The 24,479-nt window shown below is 43.3% G+C and overlaps 1 protein-coding gene across 2 annotated transcripts in view; it reads right to left on the reverse strand.

The window, feature by feature from the left end:
• abr (ABR activator of RhoGEF and GTPase) overlaps positions 1–24,479 on the reverse strand; it is a 157,952-nt gene that overhangs the window by 37,975 nt on the left and 95,498 nt on the right. For both annotated transcript variants that reach the window (XM_006640845.3, XM_015367428.2), the window contains exons 10-16: positions 23,423–23,591; positions 20,444–20,566; positions 19,479–19,554; positions 19,273–19,377; positions 14,301–14,375; positions 8,180–8,277; positions 6,928–7,059 (exon numbers count right to left, since the gene is read on the reverse strand). In XM_006640845.3, coding sequence (XP_006640908.3) covers positions 6,928–7,059; positions 8,180–8,277; positions 14,301–14,375; positions 19,273–19,377; positions 19,479–19,554; positions 20,444–20,566; positions 23,423–23,591 — 778 coding nt within the window. The remainder of the gene's footprint in view (positions 1–6,927; positions 7,060–8,179; positions 8,278–14,300; positions 14,376–19,272; positions 19,378–19,478; positions 19,555–20,443; positions 20,567–23,422; positions 23,592–24,479) is intronic.

A 24,479-nucleotide genomic window follows, 5' to 3' on the forward strand; every position in this document is an offset into this window, starting at 1 on the left:
CATTTAACTTGTTCATTCATGTTCAGAGCTACAATTTAATTAACATAAAAAATGTGATTTTCCCGGTAACATAATTAGTACTTAGGGCATGATTTCATAACATCGTTACATTTTTAATGTGAAAATCTTATTAGAAAGGGCTTCTGTTTTCTAAGAGCAGGGATCCTGCATTACAGTCAGTTAATCCATCAATTGAGTGAGATTTGTTCAACTACAGTACGTGCAACATAACCTTATAGTGCTCACCAGTTTTTAGCAGCTTTGCACGATTCTTTCATTATGATCTAGCTACGATATCATCTTGCTTTCTCAAACTTTGCAAGTAAATATTCACACCCCTCTTTCTCCTGTGCTCTGGGCTAGACATAAAATACTGCAGGCATCACATCCTTCATTTATCTCTGAATAATGGCAGAATACAGTCAGTACGTTTATGAGCAGCAAATACATCTTTTAAAGTCTCGGAAAGGTGGAGTTAATGAGGAGAATACAAAACAAAGTAGCAATTTATGAGTGTGCAGAATTAAACCTGAATGCCTTTGCATTGTGATTTAGGACAGGGAATTAACCTTTACAGCTTGCATAATTACAAGTCAGAACATGAGGTGTTACTGTTGTGCATCCTTTTTGTCTATTGCAAGTGAATGCAAAAATGACATGGCTACATAAAAAAAAAGAGCTCCCACCTTGAACAGCTTTCAATGAGAGGCATCTCACAGTGAAGCAAAAACATGGATTTTAATGCAGTGCAAAGGGTAAACGCTGAAATAATTAGAAGCCATCAGATGGCATAAATTGCAGACGTTCGTTTTGAAGTCCCTGTGTGGGAGAGGCCTGGTTAACCCTAATTCTTCCAGAGCTACCCCTCTCCCTCTCCGTCACTTCTGACAAACGCCACTTTGTTTCTGGTCTAAGAGCATCATTAAAAAGTCGCCCCTGGGGAGCATTAGAAAGCGACATGACAAATTACAACATGGTCTGATTGAACCAGCACATGATAGATGAGTCCCCTGTTTTAACCCTATTTTCTCCTGGCTTCAAGGTCTCAGTATGCACACACACACTGGGTGTAACGGCTTTAAACACGTCTCACAAAAACACACTCCATCCCCCCCCCAAACAAAGGAAAACCTCCGCAGTTAAAGCAACGTGCCAAGAGCACAAGTGGAACCACTTCCAGCCCATTTGGATGTTCATTTAACGTTTTTATATGCCGATTTTCGCTTTCAATTTCTTTTTTACCGTCGTGTCTGGGAGGTGTTTGGGCTCCCTGTGGTTATATGGTCAGTAAAGCCCAACGCGTTCTCTTGTTTTACAGCTTCATTTTTCCCCCTCCTGCATTGTAATGTGTTCTGACTGGGCCAAGAGCAGAATGCTCGCCTGTGTGGTTTTTCTTTAATGTGTGTATTTCTGATGCCATTTGTCTGCCTGGCCTTTGCTCTTGTGTCGTCTGTGGACTGTGTTACTACAGCCTCAGCTAAATATTACAGAACTCCAGAAGAGTATAAATGAAAAAGACAAACCCATTCTTCCGATGTAGTCCTATGCTTTTGTGAAATTGTCAGTTCTAGGAGACTGATGGGGCTTATCTGTGCATCTGTACTAGTGTACAGCACATGGAAAAGACCCATGACCTTCTCTCACTCCATCAGTGCCCTGGAACGACCACCCACAGGCTCAGAGGGAGGACGTCACTGTCCACGGCCTCTCTGTACTAGACTGCCTATGAGCACCCAGTGTCAAAGACAGTAATACTGTGGACCTTTTCTGGAAGGAAAAAAAAAAGCCCCACGTGCTTTTTTTGAAGTCTTTCTAAACGTGTTGCCATGGAAAATAACATCTTGATTCATCATCTTAAAATCCTGCATCTCGGATGATTCTACATGACAAAAGTCACGGACAAAACATGTGTGAGTAAATGTGGAGGGCAGTGAAGGAGCTGGGCACATGCCATCATGATAAGATTGTTTGGCATAGGTACTGTTATGAGTTGGTTTTTAATTGTTTCAACTGTTTGATTCCGGCAAAAGCTCATCTGTGTCAAAGCCCCAAGTCTGGCAGGGGCTGTGAAGCTCTGTATCAGCGGTTCTTCTAAAACAGCCGTGCTGCACACCCCGTGTTAGGGCCATGGACGTAAACAGATCCTTTTCGGTCAAGAGGCACAGACCCCACACAATCAAACAGTCACCCACACCGGGGAAAACGGACTGTACAAACTTTCCCATGGTCAGGACTGAAATATTCCCCTCTCCTGGGCATACAGAGAGGCTGTGTCAAAATATAGACTGCTTCGCTTCTCTGGGTGTAGAGCATGGAATTTGTGCCAAATGTGGCCTGAGCTCCTGAAATTGAACCAGCAGGACAAATACATACAATGATGGGGTTTCAATTTATTTGCTGGTTTAGGCCCCTACAATTGAAGAGAGTCTTTGTGGAAACTGCCATTATCAGTTTTAGAAAAGGTTCAGTGCTATCAAAAAAAATCCTTCAGTTTCCATTTCCTATAAAACTGCACAGGTTAAACAGCATTCAAGTGAACTAGGAAAACAGGATAAAATGTATACACTCAGGACAAAAAATGTAAAGTGAAATATCAGAATACTGTATCAAAAAATGGCCAGAACTGGAATCCCTGTGGAGTAGACATCTGGTGATTTCTTTCTGGGCTCAATTAAATATTTCCTCAAGAGTGAAGAGGTTGCTTTGAAGACCACTATCAGAAGTCTAATGTAACCAGTTCTGCTTAAATTTATTTAAGTGGCTGATAGCATCAAGGGACCTTTGATTTATCCACATCCCTCTGACTAACTCAAAAACCTAGCAGAGTGTTAGTTTTAATGGAGGATTACATGGCTGACCTCAGAGGTCATAGGGTGAGTCTCAAAGTCAAACCCATGTGTAAGTCCAAAATGAACAGCCTTAAGGCGGTACAGAAATAAACCTCTTTATATAACCTAGCAGAAAACGCAGAATTCAATAAATCTGATGATTTGCTATACTGAAAACCAATGCAACCTTCTGTTCACATCGAGCATGGTAGAATACAGACATCATAAATGGAGGTTCCTTCATCCACCTCTCACACATGTAAGAGCAGTTTTTAATGTCTCCTAATTTGCAGGGAACTCCCAAGTGAACACCTCAATACAGAGTGCTTTTCAGGAAAACACATCAGGGTTGAACAAACTAATTCCCTCACTCTGGGACAAGCAGCACCAAGTGCACTGAAATCATGTTCAAACTAAAAGAAAAGAGGAAAAAAAACAGAACATGAACTGTAAATTCATGACACATCTGAAAAGGGAAGCAAAACTGCATGTTTTTCTATGACAGATCCCTCCCAGATCTGAAATATTCTAATTAGTAAGAAAGGTTAATTAACGCATGAAAAGAGGCCACTTGACTCATCAAGATTCAAACATCTTTGGACTCAAGTATAAGAACTGTATATCTGAAAAATCAAATCTAAGAACATTAAGAACTAATAAATGATGAAGGGTTATTATATTATTGAGGTGTTGCAGATGGATATTTATGAACTTCATCTAAAAGGTAAATTGCTTGAAGCAGACTCGCACTTAAATTTGCAGTGGATTATGGTGCTGGGTTAATTCCTTTCTAATTCTCAATTTTTCACAAGAAACTAGATTGTCTCACGGTGGAGCTGCTTGGCTGAAACTGACTCACTCCTGCAAAGCTCTCGCTCTGCGCTGCCTCTGTGCCTCACTGGAAGTCCCCAGCTCTTAGCTTCGGCCGAGCCCGTCTATACCAACTACTCTAGCATTGGTCACAAGGATTTGCTGATGCTGCAAAACAAGGTTTTCTCATCCTTACTTTAGAAGAAAGGAAGAAATCGACTTCAGGAAGAAGCTAAAAAAAAAACAGTTCCAGCGCACTATTGCCATTTAAGGACTTTGTTATATTCTGAAAGTTAAGTCTACTAAAATAAATCAAACAAGCTCCCAGGGGAGTAAAGCAAAACATTCAGCCGGATCTGAGGATCTTGAAGACTAAAGAAAACATGATTAGTCCAAGAAAAAGTCTGAGCTCGGAGGCAGGCACCCTGCAGCTGCGCTTTCCTTGAAATGGCTGCTCCTCCTTCCACCGCAGGTCCGACCTGCATCCCACCCCGCACCGGGACCACGGCCTCCGCAGCGCGCTACTCTCCGGCGCACGCAAATCCTGGCCCCGCCGCGGGAGAGGGGGGGCTCGCCCGCTCGGCTCTGCAGCGCCACGGCCCGCTGTGCTGCTCGGACTTCAAGCTCGGAGCGACCCGACTTCTTCTTCTTAGCGTTTTTTAAAATGGGCCAGCGAGCTTCACCTGATGGCCGTGTGTGCTATTATGAAACTGATATTTGCATGGATAACATTTTCCACCAAGGCGCTTGAGAGCTTGAAATGTTCATTAATGCCTTCTAGGCAAGTTTACCCATAGCTGGAAAGCTAAATGGAAGACTAGATGGAAATACAATGCAGACAGCCCACACAATGCCTGCATTACAGCAGAGCCCTGTTACATAATCTGTTCCTCACACTGAGCTCCTGCTATCCACAACACTGGAAGTAAACAGAACGCAATCCTCATCTAATTCTAGACACAGAAATGACTTTGCTAATTCCTAAACAAAACTGTTTTTAATGAGCATTATGAAAACAAACAAAAAAAAAAACCTAGCACATTGCAGGCTCCAAACTCATTTTACACCCAATTAAAAAGATCTCTGAAGTTGGCACTCCGAAAGTTCCCACAGGTGTTACTGATCTGGCTGTCACCAAGCCTTGCTCTGAAGCTATACAGATCCCTTTGAAATGAACGGACTGGTGTTCTTCTGGAAAGCAGTGCATAAGATCACTGAACCACACAGTTGAACAAATCTCTACAGAGCTTAACGAATGCCGCTACATAAGGGCACTATCAAGCACCATTTCACAAGCCCCAAGGCAGCATCCACTAGTACTGTATCTACAGTGATGGTGCCGGTTTTAGAGGAAACTTGACAGACACCCTTCCTGCTGCCACTGAGCCTGTTAAAGACGACCACTCCTTCATGGCACTGCCAGAAGGAAGAGGCCAGTTTTTGTTTGCTATACTCTGCCCAGCCTCAACTTTCATCTTTAATCTGCAATCATGTCTCACCAAGACAACTTTGTTTCACAGGATGGAAAGCAGTTTCTCATTTTTTTTAAGTGAACATGAAAAGTTGTTTAAGATGAAATACAGGTATGTAAAAGGGAAATATTCAAATGAGCATTTTCACATTTCTTAAAAAACTCACTCCCATGTGACCAGGGATCACTGACGTGCCAGCACAGATAATGTGCAGTGCCAATTTTGTTACTATCCTTTACCATATGTCTTCTACAAATACTATATGTACAGTAAAGCATATAGTCTTATCTCTAAAGAAGTACAAATGAATGTAAAATTGGCTCTGGAGACACCGGAGCCTGCAGTTTTGATTTTAAGCACAAGTACTTCAGGGAACAGAGGATGTACATACACTAGAAAAAGTGTCTTCCGATATAAATGCCTGAATTTCTATGCGTTTTTTATCTGAAAACAGGGGCGGCTCAGTTCAAGTGCCACATGGAGGAGAGATATGGATCTCACTAACAGCCCTTAACCCAGCAAGAGCCACAGGGTTTGTACACATCTGCGGGCCGCCCAGAACAGACTGGGGTGCTCTTGGTGTCGCGAAACGTCACCCTGTTCTTACGCAGCTCCGTCTGTCATAGAACACCTGCGTCAGCCAAGAAGCAGCACAGCCTCGAATCAGGTCATCAGTCTGGAGACTGCAGGACCTACAGTAACCATGCAGATGCTAATCTTTTTTGGCCACAAGCGTTCAAGATTTCAAGCATTCAAAATCCACCTGCGCTCACTCACTGTCCCAGTTTGCAGTTCAGCTGGATGAATAAACAGCTGAACATCTCCCCGGCCTGTCACGATATATCAATTATTAGCGGTGTTTTATTACTCGATTCAAAAAACAAAACAAATGAAATTATGAATAAACAGCACACTAAATAAAGTGAGCCAACCCCAGACTCATTGTGGGCCAGCTCTATGCCTTGCTCTCCGCTGGGCAGAATACCATGTTTCAAGTGCGCTGTTTATCCATTGTGTCTCTGAGCGTGGGTGTACTGATGATTCAATTTGTGCAATCAAAACTGCAGATAATTGAATGAGCCGCAAATATATGGCACCCGAGGCAACTGTCTTTGAAGCATTAATGATTCCTAAACCCTGGTTTAAAATATAGAAGATAAATTTTAAATGTTATAAAACAATGCTCAAATGGAAGCCATTGGCAAATGACAGAGAACACAACTGCACCTGGTGCTGAGCTGGCTAAGTGCAGCTCATTATTAAAAAGGCAATAAGGCAGATGAGCCAGATCTGAGTTTACTGAAGGATAATCCTGTTTTCCCCAAACTGCAGGTCTTTGTGTTAATCGTGGACAAAAGAAATATACAGTACCATTACTGCAGGAAAGTAGTAGATAAAAGACTGCTATGGTGCTGTACCAGAAATGACAGACGGTATTTTTATTAACACAATTGTGGGTTTGAAATACACGCTGTATTGCACCATACGCAAATGAATGTAAATATGATGAAAATAAATGTACCACTCGCCACTAAATTTCAGAAATGTTCAATTTTAGAGCAATAACGCACATGAACACACTTAAAACACAACCAAACACATGCACAGTGTAAGAGCTGCGAATGGAACTATGGGCTTTAACGAGGGAAGAACAGATCTGCCTGTCCATATGATGAAAACATTTAAATGAAGGTGCACATCTTCTCATGAATACAGTAGGTGTGAACAGCCTGCAGAAATCATGAGCCAGCAGATACAAGGGCAAGAGATGCATGAGTCAAAAAGCAATTAAAAATCAAGGCCCTCCCTCTGCTTACCTGCACCTGCCCTTTGCCCATGATCTTGTCCACAATCTCATTGTCGTCCTTGTTCAGCTTGGACTTGTCATAACACTTCTCATAGCACAGTATCCGCAGGCACTGGGAGCCCTCCAGCTCGATCTCGAACTCCTGGCAGACAGGACAGGACAGGACAGGAGAGGTCACAGGCTGGAGGACACAGGTTCGATCCTACTGCACTACAACCGCCATCACCCTGTTTGTTTGATCTTGAACTCATGCTTTCTTGCCTGACTTTGAATACCTACATCTGATCACATCATCGCAGCAAAGAAAAGAGACCTAAAACTCACAAAACTTTTCAATGTTTTCTTTGCAAGTTGCTGTTCTTCAAGAATCACCCAGCAGGCTGACCTGCAGGTACTGTATATTAAAGCTCAGGGGGGGTTCAGGACACGAGATCAACGAGACCGATATCACGGAAGGAAGACGGAACGACGCATTTTGGTTTCACCCCACTTGATTTGGGGGAGCTCAATCAGGCCATGTTAACACGGTGGAGGGAACCCCCACGCGGGTGCTGGGGTTTGCGGGGGAGGAGAATTCCCTCCTTATACCCTCGAACAGGGGCAGGTACAGTAACTTCAATCTGAAAGCCAGAACCCTTTGCCGTTTAAAGCACCTTTCAATTTTTAAGAAATGGAAAGAACAGGTAAATTAACCTTTTATCCTCTTAATTAGTCCAATTAAGTTACAGTCTGAGATGGAAGGAATGCCAGTAGCAAATGCAGCACTCAAGGACTGGAGCTGCCTCCCGCTGGGACCCGGAGACCAGGCTGACGGGGAGCTGGGATTCGTCCCTGTCCCAGACGTCAGTAACGCAGAGTGAAATTATAGTAGCAGCGCTGTGGTGTACATGGAGGCGTGTTGGTACACTGTACAAGCCGTGGGAAACCAGAGCCAATAATCGCATGGAACAATGCGAGGCAAAACCAGGAGAAAGGAACAAGTAATAGGTTTCGGCCGAAACGTTGCGTTTTCTTTCTTCTTTTTTTCAGCATGGAATAAACCTATTACTTGTTCCTTTGCAGCATACGCATGCTGACGCAGCTTCCCACCAAAACCAGGAGAAAAACATCCTATTTACTGTTGAGCTTTTGTAGTGCTTTCGTGACTAAATCTGTGAGGGCAGCGTCATGTGGCGTCTCCGTTTCTGGCAACAGGGGGCAAAGGGTAAAGGGCATGGGGCGCCTTTAGAGCGCGGAGCGTCTCCTCCAGTACAGTACAGTACCTCGTTCCACTGGGGCTCCGTCGTGTCGCGGAAAACCCGCGTCTTGGCTTTGCTGACGAAGTACCCAAAGGAGTCAACCTCCAGAGTGCAGTATAGGTCTGGAAAAAGACAAACAGACAAAGAATTGGTGATATCAATCATCCCCCCTACAATAGTAAGGCCATCTTTCAATACTCAGTGCTGTGGTGGGAATTTATTTTCCAGCAGGTTCGTGCTTTTGTTTATATTTACTGTAGCTTGGCGGTTGTAAAATTCAATTCATTTTTCTGGCCTCCGGGCACTGAACCAGTGTCATTGTTCTTAAATATTTATTTTCCACATACATGAAAGCATCACTTGGGAACTGTGAACAGCAAACGGTTTCTTGGCAGGCCACATGCTGAAATGATGGAGAGCTACAAGATATGGCCTTTTGACATCTGTTAGACATCTCATTACTGTACAAGTTATGGGAGGAGCAAAGCCCGAACAATGGGCACAGAATAATGTTTTCAAGGGATACAGACGCAGTTTATTCGTTTACAAGGAAAGTTACCATTTGAAATGTTTCCCATCTCCTAACAGTTCAATTCCCACAGCTATCTACAGTACAGTATATATGTAATCATGATTATTACTGTGCAAACCGCAGGCATTTTTTAAATTATGAAGCATGCTGAAGCCTGAACTTGGTTGACAGAAGGGAAGTACCAACATAAAGAGTGTGATACGCACAAATGTAGCAATCTATAAAACCACTGGTATTTATCTGGTGAGTTAATGGCTCTCAGGAACATGTTAAATTCCAAAAAAGGCGAGCTGTATATTAGACATACTGTAGTGAGTTTTTTAGTCATAACTCATTTCTGTAAAAAATCTGCTACCCATTTTTTTAAGTTTCTCTAATGGTAAATAAGTAATAAAGACAAACTAGAATACACAAACAGGCAAAACAAATCTGCTTGGATACAATGGCATTTATGCAACATAAAAGGAAAAAACGTTTGACTAAGCATCATTTTTAAGAAAAGAATACACACAATTTTTGGGATTATCTTTTATTTTAAAGATGATCTTGTTGTGACAACATTGACAGTGCACATTCATTATAATAAAGCCACTGGTCTTGGGTTAAGCCTGCTACAGACCGCAGTCTGCCTGGATGCACAGACGCAAGGCATCCCCAGGAGTATATCCCGGACAGGACACCAGTCCATCACCAAAACCCCCAAGAACATAGAGAGAACATGCGCGCTCCACACAGAAGGGTCTACGTGGATATTCTCAACCCAACAGCTATGAGGCAGCTGTTTTAATTCAACATAAAATAAGATTCAAATTTATATACTGCCGTATCGTATAGCACCATAAGCATGAAGTTCTGTGCATATCACTAAATAATTCTATTGATTTAAACGATGGCCTTGCTGTGAGCACTTCTTGGCACCTCACAAAGTCAGTAGATTCTGAGCATACTAGTTTAATATATAATACAATAAACAGAAGCACTGTTTGAATAGGTGCCATAAGAGTTAAATTGGCTCCTATGAAGCATTCCCAGTGCTAGTTCATATTTCAATACATTCAATCTGTCTTCAGAGTTTATATAGGCTAATCCGATGGCAAAGTATCAATTTTCATGACAAGCAGTTTAGCAATAATACAGTGTCAGCTCTTCTGAAAACTTACCACCTAGGAAGTTTAACTTCCTTTCTAACTTGCACTTTTTTAACCAATAAGATTTATTATGCTTTTCTAAGCATTTAGACACTTTACATGTTATTATTATTGCTATGAACCTAGAACCACAATGGAAACTACTTATACTCAGGGAACTCTACACTTGATTTATTTTCAAGTCCTGCTTTAAGAGCTTTTTTGTGCCTGGGAATCAAATCTCTAGAGGTCAATGGAATATTTTTCCATTTCAGTGTGGGTGTCAGCCAGCCCCAGCAAAGTTCAACCTACATTAAATCAAGATTCCCAAATAACTACTAAACGTCTACCTGATTGCTTACACTTTATTTGAACAATTCTTTTGCATCAGCCTGACACCGTTAATTAATAGTTTCATAAGTTTCACACCAAAAGGATCATCCCACCTCTGTCTTGTCTGTACAGGCATTTTTCTTGCTTATGTTAAAGAAAGCTCTTTAGCCCTGATCGCATGTTTAAAAGTAGTACAGTAAACAGGCACAGCAAGAACTGAGCTAACTAGGGCACTGAAGGAGAAGTGTGTGACTGTCCTAGTTCACATACTGACTGCTCTGATATTTCAAGTATAGAGAAGAAGAGATCTGGCCATCTTGCCCATCAGTGAAGCAGACAGCTGCTTGAGTTTGAGGAAAGCTGATATAGGCAGGCTGCTCATCACTGCACAGCTTGACTGACAGGATACTGGAACAGGCAGGAAACAATATGGTAGTTGAGTGCAATCTCTAAGAACAGAACAAACTGAATACCTGGGTTTGGACACGACATGTGTGGTGGCACTGTAAAAGTATTTGATGAGATTTAACAGAATAAACAGTATGAAAAAAATGAGAAACTCAGCCAACACAAGCTTCCCTCATGAAACATATGGACAAAACGAATCTGAATGATAGTTCAGTCAGAATTTGTTTTATTGGTATACCTTTAAATTGCAGTCACTTTGATTCCCCTCACACTGAATAAACCACTTAGCTCCACTACAGTCTGACATTACCACAGTAAACTCATGTGTCCCAGCCATCAAGAGGAATGTGCTGGATTGGAACCAGGAACCACCAGGTAGTGGGATTTTATTCTGCTTTCTGGACAGGCGGCAGAGCCTTCCTTTGAAGGAGCCACTTAGCAGGGAACGGCTTTAACCCGTGGAGGAAATAAGACTAAATAGACCATTTCGACTGGGAGGAAACAGCAGCATATCTCATCTGAAGGCGAATCCCATAAACCTGCGATTCATTAACGATTACCGGCTTCCAGGCAAACGAAGGAAGTGAAATTCTAATGTGCGCTTGGCAAGGGAACAAACAAATATCTTCAGAAACGAGCAGATCGAAAACCAGAACGGCGAGGTCAGCGCTCGTAGCCCGGGGGGAGCGGGCTGGCCGGCGAAACCCTGTGAGATCACCGCAGGTGAAGGATGAAGGACCGCAGGGCTCAAAGGGGCTGTATCCCCATTGCCCTTAAAAAGAAATGGTGTCTCGATCGAAAAAAACTCAAAATAACAGGCACTCTTTTCGTAATATGGGGAAAGTGTAAAACTGAATGGCCTCTTCTCATTTGTAACCATTCTTATGTTGTTGGACTGCTTTTAATAAGGGGAACTGCATCTCCCTCCTCTTCCCCTCAATTGGAGCACTGAGACAGATTGTGATATAAAAACGGCTCCAGAGCCTTATCTCGCGCAGCGTCGTGCCTGTGGACCTCCCTGACCCAGTCCGACAGAGACTCTGTGGCTGTGGACGTTTTTCAAAACTCTCAGGAGGATCGTTTCACTTTCATCTTTCACCGGCTTGAAACCGTGCTTCTCTCTTTCTCTTTCTACGTCCGTGATGCGTATGACGAGCTGTTGTAGAGCTCTCAGTTTTCGGGAAGACTTCACAGTACGCATAAAATACGATTTTCAAATGAACTCGGAAAGCACAAGTGGCACAAGACATTCGGGGGTCCCAGGGGTCTTCAGTGAGGGCAAGCCTGGGTCATGTCAGCAGCTGAACGTGACAATGATTTCCCAAGTGATAGCAGCCTATTGACTTGGAGCCTGTGGCGTGCAAGTTTGGGATTAGTTGCAACGGCTCTTTTGGCGAAACTACTGTGTGACCCCTGCAATTTGCAGGGTCTCTGCAGACTGTCAGAGACATTAGCAATGGACAGCCCCCTACTCCAATCAGCACCGAACCGCCTCCACGGTGCTGCTCTGTTTCAGTGTGCCGAAAGCGGATTGGCTCAGCGGGTGGGCGGGGCTGGAGGAGCCTGTTTGCACTTCCTCCTTCACCTCACACGCACACAGCAAACGTCGCCGTAAGTTACCAATCAGGTGGACACGTTATAGATAAATAATTGCAGATTCTGAACTGACAAAAAGAGTTACACACCAACCAGGTCATGTCATGACACCTCTACATCCTCCCATCCAAGTCAGCACAGAAGGATGACAAAAGATTTGGTGCAGAAACGCTTGATGAGACAGAGAGATATGTAAAAACAGTAATGGAAATATCAGCACACCCTAATGCATACAGTAGACTGTAAAGCAGTGATGTCGCAGTAAAAATAACTGGAGCTGTACTTGAGGGAGGTACTGTAGGACTTCACCACTGTTAGCTGAAGTGCTGGAAGGAGGAAATCACATTGAGTCAACTGCTTAGAGACCGCTTTCCGTTTTATATTTCAAAATTGTGAGATTGTTACTTCGGCTCCGACATCCCTACCCTCCATTACAACTCTCCTCGTCCGACACTCATCTCAGCTCAGATCTCAGATTTCTGCTCAACAAGGCAGCAACACCCTCCCACCTTGAAGAGCAAAGGTGCCAGTGATGCCACTTACTTTCACTTTCTAGATTTAAGAAATAAAACATCTCTCATGTGGGCTGCACCATTTATTTTAAACTCAAGACAACGGAACGGAGACCGCAATGCCTCCTATGTTTCCCTCAGCCGAAACCAAAGACCTCCTGCTCAGGTTTATCTTTAATGCAGACCATACGGGATTTACACTTTTCTCTGCACTTTGCTCTTTCCAGGATGGGATGCTGCCTGGTACTGAAGAGAAGAGAGATAACGGGGAGAGCTGTTCCGAGCTTCTGAGCTGCTGGACTGGAGAATCTGTCAAAGTCACAGCCCCTCCACGAGAGGCAAATTGGTGACAGATGAGCTGTGCGCACTGCCATGCCTCAAAGCCCACGTCTAATTAATATTGAATGCAAACCATATGCAAAAGAGTGATTAAAAAATGAAAAGACTGACACAAAAATACAATCCAAATAGGATCCACTGAACTCAAAAAACATTCTGAACCATTTTAACTTGCATAGAGTTTTCTTAAGTAAACGAAAACTTCTTAACGAAGCACTGCAACATGTTTGTTTATCCACAAGTCTGAGTCTTTAAAAGGTGATGGTGCGGAGCATGTGTTTGTGACAGAGCTGGGGTTCTGAGCCTGTGCTGCACCCCCCGATCCTGACAGAGGCTGACGCAACACACGAGGACTTGAAAAGCAGGCGACCACTGGCCGCGGACCCCAGAAAAGAGGCTGTGATGAATATGTGCGCCCCGAGAGAGAGGAATCTGGGGGCCTTTTGAGGAAATGGAAACATACAACTGAGGCCAGCCGTACAAACCTGACTCAGAACAACTCTGTCGCGCCAGAGCCCATAGTTAAAAGTAAGCAGATTGGTTTCCAAGTGACCAGAGCAAATGCATCTTGGCTGAGACAACAAACAGTACTGTCTGTACTGTATACACAATCCCTTGCGATTAGAGATCCTCAGTGTTTATTACAATACTGTATGTATTTCACTTCACAAAACACTACTTTCTAACAGCAGAAACTGGCACTAAAAGTCCGGGTGAATTGTTCATTCTTGTTCCAACTGGCCTCTCAAAGGACCTCAGCTGTCTTGGAGGAAAGTGTGCACGTTCTCAGCTCGCATCTTCTTTTTTTCCCCATTTATATTTATAGTTTCTGCCAAGCAGAGGTTCTGCCCACTGTTGTTAATCGTTTTATGAACTCTCTGCCACTGCTGGTAATTTCCACTTTAAAGGGCCCACAGGAATCCCATCATCGTTAAGCGAAGCTCACGATGGGATTATTCCAGGATGAATACTCTCCCCTTTATCACTGCTTGCTTATCGCAAACAGGCTGTTAGTGGCTGTTCAATACCTCAGACACAATCATCCCTGTTTTGGGGGCTTGTTAATGGCTTTACTGTGGGAAGTTAATCTTACTCACAGAGAGAAACCTGACCATGCTGCTCGCCCACTCCGCTGGTGCAACTCCACCAGCAAATTACATTCTGCTGGAACCACTCGGAGCCGAAACCCGAGAAGGTAAAAAAAAAAATCAATAGCAACTGAAAAGCTCTCTGCTAGGTGGCTCCCCTGCGCCGCAGACAGAAATCCTTTCAACTCAGGAATGCGACGCTTCACTTACTGGCAGATTCTTTAAACCCCGTGGCGGAGTGGACGATGACATGGAGGAACCCGTACAGGCCCGGAGACTCGTCATCTGCAAAATCAGACACAGAGCAGGACACAAAACGTTAAAAAACAATGGCATTTTGCAACTTTAAACAGCTATATGCACATGAGTACAGACCCCCCCCCCCCCCCCCGCCAAAATGCTCCCCTCTTTTGCTCTGCAATTTCAATTCCATCAAATATGAACCACATGGGGCTGCAAGAGCTCTTTCTTCAGTGCGGTACAGGGAGAGAAAGGAAGGGGCCGACATGAAGGAGACGGGATTCTTGGGGATCCCCTCGGCAGCACATTCAGCTCAACCCTCGTTAAGATCCCGAGCTCCAGGGACACGTCTGTATTGGCAGGACTGTCCTGCTTATAGAACCGGGAATCTCAGAGGCCGTTGGGGGGAGGTGAGGTAGAAGATGGAAGTAGTGCTGTTTTATTCTTTCGACCCCCCCGGGGGGTGACACACAAGTCTCATAAAGGCCACGATGATTCTTCAGGTCTGAACTAAAGTCTACCAGGCATAAGCATCCATTCAGAAACTAATGAGATGGCAGGTATAGGTGAAAATCTGTATTTGAAGACGGCATTTCAGATTTAAGCCTTTTCATGTTATTATCCAATGCCACATGAGGTGCAGTATTCCATGTCTAAGCTTCTCTCCCTGTCTGTGTGTCTATGTGTCTCATGGAGAGCAAGCTGGGGTATGCAAAAAGACGAATTCCTAATGCAAGAAATTGTATAGGGCTAATAAAGTGATGTTATAAGCACCAGGAAGGGCTTCCCTGCTGTACTGTATGTAAGCACCAGGAGGTGGCGCCCTTTCCCCCTGGACTGGGATTCCTCAACCAGCACACCAGTGTGGTGACCATATCAACTACCTGCCAGGCACTGCCTGGACACCGCTGGCCGTGCGTGAGTGTGCGGTGAATTTCCTCTGGAGTTTTGTGTGGCCACAGGAGAGCGAGAAGGATCTGGACCTGGGGGCAGAGCTGCAGGAGTACAGGTGAGGGGCACCTTCCAGGTAAGAACAGGTTAGCTTCGCATTTCCGGTTCCTCGTTGTGCGGACAGAGATGCACCACACCTGCAAAGATGTGTTAAAGAGGGGCGTCTTTCTCTGAAACTTGGATCAGGCCAAGTTCCTATAACTGGGGGCCTAATGGCAGAAATGCCTCGGTTTAAAATGTGTCTGTGGAATGAATCTTCGATTTTGTTTCCTTTGTTGTTCCTCAGTATCATTTTTAAACTTCGCCCCCCCTCCCATCCATTCCTAAACAGGGCCTGCTGCTGGTTTGAGCCGTGAGGTCAGCGCGCACAGGGGCTCTCAAAGTGTCCAAAACAAGCCACCGTGAATCCATCACACTGACAAACAACCGAAAATGGGGCAGATGATACCTGCTCCACTGAGGGCCCCCCCCCTAACGAAGCTCCTGCAATTTATACTTATTTACTCATCAGGAGACTAATTAGGCATGAGGCCCATTTTCCTGTTGTCAGTCTTCATTGACCCCTCACCCCCCAGGAACCAGGGAGCAGCTGTGTAATCAGTCTAGAAAACCACTTCCAAACTACATTTTTAATCCAGGGCATTTTTGTCCCTGGATTTAGCTATGAAGCCTTTGCCAAGAGTTTCTCCAGAGCTGGCTATACAAATTGTAAACAACTATTTTAGGTTACTCAGTTATACAGTTCAAAGCCCTGTGTTTGGAAAGGGTGGGGAGTCGCCTCAAATATGCCTTTGCAAGTCTTCAATCTCCAGAGCAGCTACTCTTTTTAAAGAGCTGCTTTTCCACGCGCTGCCAATCCAGCTTCAAGAACCCAATTATTGATCAATAGCGGTTTCCACCTGAATTTCAGACCACTGTGAAAAGTGTCCAACTTGTTTTCATTTACCTCGGCTCCCAAAAGCCTACGCCCTGGAATCGAAACCTGAAACTTTGATCCAGAGAATTATCAAGGACAATAACAGGATCAAAACAGACTTTACAGCACAGACGAGGCGTTTGGCCACTGTGATATTTTTTTATATACAAAGTTACATTACAGGGCTGAGTCAGGATTAATTTTGCTTGATTTGAGTGTTTCTACCACAACGACATAGTTCTGATATCTATTCCGTGTCTTGTTGGGAAAAAAACAAGTGAAAAATTTACTTTTAACAAGTTTTCATGACCTACATTCAGTTTGTTGAACTTTAGCTGAAATAACCGAAGAGTCAGCCCAACTATCCCCCTTAGATCTCTCATAAACAGTCGTCCTCAGGGATGAATGACACTATACAGAGGACACGGACCAGTGCTTATTGTTGAAAACATTAGCAAAGCGATGCTATAATAGTGCAGTAATGCCTGCCAGGTGTCTGATTTCGAAACATCTAAAATCAACAGTACGAGTTCGGTGACCTTTGATGCAAACATCCGCTACTAAAATAAAACATCTCACAGAGTATGACGACTGAGGATGGGATATGGACAGAGATGAACGTGAAATAGCAGCTGTACAAGAGATAGCACCAGGGATAAGGTGGATGTAAGTTGTTGTTTTTTTTCCCCACTGTGCTTGCAACCTGTTACAGCATATTCTCTTAATAACTGTACTCCAATGACACCACCTCAGACTGGAGATGTGCTCTATGTTTTTATATGTGCACTTAGCCTTAAACTGGTATCCACAGAGCCATGCCGAAACACCTCAACATTTTACGCGACCTCAGGGAATTAAAGACATTCCCAAGAGTAAGGAACAAAATCTATTTTGCCCTCCCAGAGGATTTATGAGAAAACGTCTCAACATAGATTTCATAGGGATTTACTGTATTAAATCCAAACACTATATTTCAATACAATGCCCAAAGCGCAACCCCCTTTAAACATTACATACAGTATGGAGCATGAACTACTCTATTATCTATTTTGAAAACAGCGGACATTTCTTTGTGGTCTGATTCATGTTTTTCATTCTCAGGATAGTTTTTTCCTAGCAAATGTGACCCCACCTCATTGCTTTTAATCCCAGCGACTCTACCACAATGTTTATTATCTGCCTGTCCAAATGGAGCCTCAGAAGAAACTGTCCTGTCAAGAGGATTTAAATCCGAATGAAATATATGGGAAGTGTACCTACCAATGGAGGGTGGCATTCCTTCAACAGCTGGTTTGTATTTCTTTCCTGATCTTATATTCTGGGGGAAGGGGGTGTTCGAAATATGCGTTTGAGGCACCATGGCGAAAAATATGCTGAAGACTTTAATGACAGTAGTTCTGTTCTCAAAACCACATGTTCAACAAGTCTTGCAAGAGTAGAAAAATGCAAAGCCGTTAACGGAGCACCCCCATGTCTGAATATGGCCATATCAGGTAAGTGAAAGCAGCTTTGTTTAACTGTGAACACAAACGGCCTCAGTTGTGATGACTGAAAAAAACATCAAAAGCTGAAATGATTCCATGCTTGAAACTACCACTAGGAGACACCCTATACACTCTAGGTCCAAGGAAGAGAATACACTCACGCTATTGAAAGCAAATGCATGAAAAGGAATGTGCTCTGATTTTAGTACGGGACCTTAACCTGTGACTTGTTAAATAATTTATTTCTTTAAAATTGTGCAGTAAAACCAGCCTAAGAGTTTGGCATGTTACTCCCTGTGGTTTAAAGATTTGTACATACAGTATTTCTGTCAGTTAAGACAAATGTTGAAAGTGGTACGTTCCATGAAACAGAAATGCAAAATGAGATTTTCATTGCAGCCAGTATGTGACTGTGCAATTGGGGCACTTTGCAGAGACAGATGTAGTTTTGATGCTTGCAAAGATTAAACTTCTTTGAAGTGAGAAATTAAATTGCAATGCTAAAAGGATTAAAGTTCAAATTTTTAGCTGAACAATGGGTTGTTGGCCATAATTTCTCTCTAGCACAGTTGTTTCTTTTAAAGGAAGATTTTGAGCTGCCTTATTGGCTTCAAAACGTTTCAAGGCATAAAAATCAAATTACTGATGCTAAATATGAGAACAAAAACGGGAAACAAAAGTGCAATAAAACTCCCTTTAATACTCAAGAAATATTAGACAAAAACTTGTACAAAACATAAACTGAGTACTAATATTTTTACTTACTAGAAATAGAAGTCTTTTCAGACTTCAACCATTCATTTACCAGGGTTATATAAATCGGCTTACCCGATAGCTAGATCAATAGTACTTTACTAAAACGATCCGCCCGCCTGTCCTAATCACCCCAGATCACAGGGGAGAAAAAGGGGGTCACAAGGAGCTCTGACCCCGCTGTGCTCTGACCTCTCATAATCAGAACAGAAGAAGGAACAGGAGCTGTGAAAAGTAAGGTGTCAGCGTCTTCAATTTCACATCACGTAACTCTGCAATGATGTTATGTGTGGAGGGGAGGCATCCACTGAGCCTAGAACATCCCAGAGGTTTATGTTTTTGGCTTTCTCTATTTTGTGCCTACTTTACCTTTATATCTATATAAATATCTTTAAGACAACAGCGATTTTACGATTCGGAATGGTGCTTTTATTTCCATTAGGTAACCAAAACCCCAACTGCATCAGTTCATTTCACTATCATGAAATACTTTACTAGGCTGACACTTCTTTTCAGTGCATCTTACACTTGTGCCCATTCATACAGCTGGGCACTCTCCTGCAGCAATCCGATGCACCTTACTTAACGGGACAACGGCAGTCCTCATCGCTCCACCACGCTGGCGGCCTACAGCAGCAGCTGCGAAGTAAAGAGAACTTCTCTCACTTTTTAAACGACATTGCAAACTCCCACTGCATCACACATGTCTGTTCGGGGGCCCGAACAGCAACTCTTTGACTCTAGCTCCCCCTTGTGGCAGCTTGTGGCATTTGGCAGGCTGTTATTTCATAAGGAGGATGTATAAACAGTTACCAGTAATCCAGAGCAAAGGACTCACCATCTTTATTGCTGGTCACTGGGATGTTGTGAACTGTTCTAAGTTTGAAACAGGATCCTGTGAGGACTTGTAGCTCCACAGAGCTCAGCAAACAAGCCTGAAGATCTGTTAACAGGAATAAACCCACATTAATTTATCTCATAACTTAATTTTTCTTCTGAAAACAGCAAATACATATTAGCACTTGATCATGTATTTTTAATTACCTTTCTTTTGGAGCTTTTGAATGGCTTCCCTCCATTCTGACCTCTCATAATCGGAGGAAAGCAGGAATAAGTAGCTCTGAAAAAGGAGAAGTCTCTTTTATAATCCACATAACTAAAAACTCTTAAGCAGATAACTAATTAATGATCTATTGTGTTAATTTGTGCAACAAACGTATTGTTCTAGGAAGGGCCAGCTGAAGTGTGAACCTGTCAGAAGTGTTATGGGATCCTGGAGAGGGTGACAGCAGAATGATGAAACGTCAGGTCTGATGAAACGCAGTGTGCGTACGATCACTCCAACCTACTGTACATGACAAAACCAGCTATCTAAATCCCAGATAAACCCTAAATTATCCATCGTCAGTACCCCCTTTTTGGGCCCAAGTAGCAGATGGCACACAGGACAAATAAAATAACTTCAAACTTAACCCTAAATTTAAAAATTCATTTTCAAATATTAATAGGAATTTTACAGAGGTGAATTTGTTAATGTGCTGTCAAATTTGAATGTTATTCCCATTTTTCCATAGGTTTTCTTCCACAGTCCAAAGCCATACTGGTGGGTTAATTGGTTTCTGGCAAAAGTGGCCCTGGTGTGTGTCTGTGATGGACTGGCCCTGGTGTGTGTCTGTGTGTCTGTGTGTGTCCTGTGATGGACTGGCCCTGGTGTGAGTGTGTGTGTCTGTGTGTGTCCTGTGATGGACTGGTGTCCCGTCCACACTGTCCCCTGCCTTGTGCCCTTTGCTTGCTGGGACAGGCCCTGCCTCCCTCAGACCCTGAACTGGAAGAAGGGGGTCAGAAAACGGATGGAGGGACAATAAAAAATGGTCAGTGTCGGGTCATCTTCCTACACTCATGCACTGCTGGATAGTGTGACAAGGAATGCTACCGCACCCCAGAAACTCTGTTGTGGGGCCGTGACCACAAAGAGGGTATGGATGGGTAAACCTTCTGTGCCCCGGTACCTTTCCGTGCTTGTTGTGGATCCGGAAGGGGATGGTGGGCGAGTGCAACAGCAGCCAGGACTCCTGCTCGTTCATCTTCTTCCTCAAGCGGTCCAGCGCTCTGGTCTGGCCCTTCAGGGCTTTCTGGAAAGGCAAGACCACGCAGCGCTGCAATTAACCCCGAGGGCTGATCAAGACAAGCTCTCCCAGCCACAGACACAAGGCACTGCGCTCAAGCTAAAAACAGAACTCCGGTCTAAACAGCCCTTAATTGACCACTCCGCAAGGGCAAGGAAAAATGACTCTCATTTAAAATGTGCATGATCTTCAATTTCCTTGATAGCATTATATCCGACCTCTTCAATTCCTACACAGCTGTTTGGGCCCAGACCAGTGCTGTCAAATGGACCGCTGCCCCCCTGAGCTCTGATGAGTGGGTGTTCCCACTTCACTTAGTTTTAAGAGAGATAAGACTCCAGGTTTTGTCAGCACACAGCAGGAGTGTTCTGTTCAGCGCTAGAGTCCTGACATAGCACTGACCCCTTGTTAAAAAGATGGGCAACCTGATTTAACACAGAAATATGGTATCTACAACATTTAGAAATGCCATGTAAACACTGAAACCTTGACAGCAGACGGAATCTATATTTTTCTCAGGTTATTCTTTAAATAAGGGGACAATAATAACTTAATCGAATGCAGTACATTTTCCACTCTATATACTCAATATAATTAAATGCAGATCAGCTGAAAGGTGCTGTTTACACTCACCCCCATTAATTTGGGATTAATCAGGGTTTGGACATGAACTCACTCTAAATGGATCAAATGGTTATTCTAAAATGCTAATTATGTCATGATTGCTACAAATCCATCAGTAAATCTGACCAAAGCAGTGACAGATGTTTGATTTTAGTAAAAATTATTAAAAGATGATGCATCACGTTCACGTTAAGTCTCTATGAGAGAGTACATTTATTTTATTTTTTTTTAATTAAAGTATATGTATCACACATTCTGTTATGATTTCACATCATAAAAAAAAAACAGATGACGACAACATCCTACAAAAAACATGCTGAAATGAATATCTCAAACTTTCGAACATGGGATCCTGAAATCTCAGCGTGTGAACTTGTGGGCGACATTCAGGACAGCATAGATTCAGGAGAAACATAAAAAGCACAAAGGAAAAAACCCTGAAGCTCTAGGATATCATAACCATCTGTTAGCTTTAATGGCTTTTAATAGTTGACACAATGAGACAACACATTTACATGATAAAGCTAACATATGGCATCCAATCCACACTCCAGCTTTTCTCAGATCCTCAGAAACATACTCGAATGAATCATCTCATCACCTCCAACCAGCTCTACATCCAGCTGTTCACAGTGCTGGGGCTCACAGTGTTTCACATGATTGCCCTGAACCAGCATGGAGTCCCACATGAGCACTCTGAATCTGTTCTACACGCACAGGAGATGAAAACCCCAACAGGAAAACGTTTCCTGCCATTTCAATGAAGCAGAATGTGCTCTTTTCTCCCAAAAATCCATTAGTGCCAAAATTGAAATAAAGAACTACTGTATAAATGCCACTTTAATTACCACTTTGTGAAACTAAAATGGAGAGGTTATTTCTGATGTTTTCACAGGCTATGTGCAATGGAGAAAAAAATGTTATTAAAATGCAAAGACTTGTACAAGATTGTTTACACTTTAGACTTTAATATCACATTTTATGTCATTTTTAGTTAGTTCAATCTGACATGTTAGTGCAGATCCTCAGCAAAATTCTTTCACCCTTCCTCCACTTCTCTTTTGAACCTCACTTGGGAACTGCAAACTAGAGACATCATTTCAGGCTGCAGATTTTCTATGAAGCTCTGAATGTGGAGTTCTACAGCTTAACCTCACTGTAAGGGCTTTCGTCTAGAATTAATCTTTCCTCCATACAGCACAAAACAAATTCCTCTGATACACCAGCTAGGAGCTGTGGATTTATTTTGGAAATTGCCGAGTCAGAAATTAACTTCAGGATGAGTTTCAAAGGTATTTTGCTCTCAATCAGTACAGCTACTTCCAAAGGCTTGTAGAAATTTCACTGAATCAGAAATAACGTGGTTGGACAGCCAGGCCTGCCTAGTCTAGTGAACCCTTTCAAGATAGCAAATTTGTATTAAATTGGTACAAAATCAATTGAACCACAGGTAGGAAATCTAAAACAGTTCTTTTTGCACAATGCCCCATAGCAAAAGAGAAAAATAATTGGTTTCTGTCCAGTTAAAAAGACAGTCAGAGAAAACCTAAACGTGTGAAATATTCAGTTCTTCTACAGAATTCAGGACTCAATGTTCTTCCTGCTTTAAGAAATGGACGTTGCTGGCTGTGCTGTTGTTTCTAACTGCATCTCCGAAAAAAGATCATTATCAGAAACTGTGTTTTTATTTAGACTGCGCTGGCATTAATCAATGCAGACACTTCCCGTTTTCCATGCGTGTGTCACCCCGAAGTGGAAAAGACAAACGTTCCAATTCCAACACAATCACCATAACAGGAAAAGTCCCAAAACTGGAGCCCAGAAATAACAATGGCTACAATAACAACAAGGACATGCGGAATATGGGCTGAGAGAAATGATAAATCAGAACAAGCCAGGTTTACGAAGCGGGGCGGTTATCTGAAGTGCTTTAGGTAAGTCGTGTGCGCGGGACGTTTCTGGGACAGGTCCTGGTACGCCAGCTTTCACACGAGCTCAAAAGGGCAGCGGCTTCCTGAAGCACAGGGCAGGACAACCTGAGCCAAGCCGGTCTGACCAGGGTCCCGCCACACCAGGGCCGATCTGGAGAGTGGCGGGTTCAAGTGCCGGCCGCCCCAAACACTAGAGGGCCGAGGTGGGTAACGCAACAGGCAGGCGGATGAAATTCCATGTTCTGGGAGGACCATTCTGTACGTGAAACCTACAGTAGGTGGACCTGGGCCCTTTTCTGCACCATACCTTCTCTTTCTGTATGTCGCTCTTGATGACCGAGATCTTCATCTTCATCTCCTCGATCTCCTCCTCCGACATAGTGTGGACATGCGGGCAGACGTCGGTGTCGTCCAGCGTCTGGAAGGCGAGGTCGGCCAGAGGAATGTACCACTTGCAGTCATACTGCTGGTGTTTTCTGGAAGTGAAAGAAATGGCGCAGTGAGCCGCCTGGAAACAGTGTGTGGGCTGGCCCCTATAGAACAGAGAGTGGATTTCTTTCGTAACGTCTCGACTGACAGTGCCCACTTCCCTTTTAACACTGCCAAATCATTAAATAACGTAAGATTTAATAACTGTGAGACCTAGAGTTTTTTTTCCCGTAGCTTCTTCCCAAATGGCCTGAGCGCTACCAACTCCAGCAGCTAGTTCTGCAGCCAAGCGTTGAATTCACCCAAGCAGAGACTCCCAGCCTGTTCCCCACAGCTCTCTCCCAGGACTCTTTCACTGCATGGGACATAAACCCTACCCATTACAAGACATGTCACATTAACCTTGAGCAGATCAGTGCAAGGGTTTCTTACAGTACAAAACTGCTGCTTCACTCCAATAATGTTTTCTACTTTGTTTTCCCTATTAAAATGTATTAGGCTTAGAAGAAAATGTATTATAGCTAAATGAGACGTGCAATTCTAACTACTTCAATTCTGGTTTGGGAACATTTTAATAAGATATCTGGATTTCCATGGAGAATGAAGCAGATGTGCATATAGGGGAACATGTTGGCATACTGAGCCACACCACAGAGGTTTATGCAACAGGAAATAGCTTTGCAGATTATTCATAGGGACTGTCACTACCTCATGTACAGTACCAAAAATACCTTTCCAATGCACAGAAAATATTCATCACCCATCCTACTAAATTTTCTAAAACCGTCAGCAAAATGCAAGCCTGACAGCCAGAGGCTTTGACACTGAAAACGTACGTGTCTTGCTTTCACACACACAGATAAGATGCCAGTACAGCTGATAAAGTAGATGCCAAGAAAACTGAAAACACGTGCCTCTTGTGGAGGATCTCAGTA

Source organism: Lepisosteus oculatus, chromosome 26 (genome assembly GCF_040954835.1).
Source record: "Lepisosteus oculatus isolate fLepOcu1 chromosome 26, fLepOcu1.hap2, whole genome shotgun sequence".
NCBI lineage: Eukaryota > Metazoa > Chordata > Actinopteri > Semionotiformes > Lepisosteidae > Lepisosteus > Lepisosteus oculatus.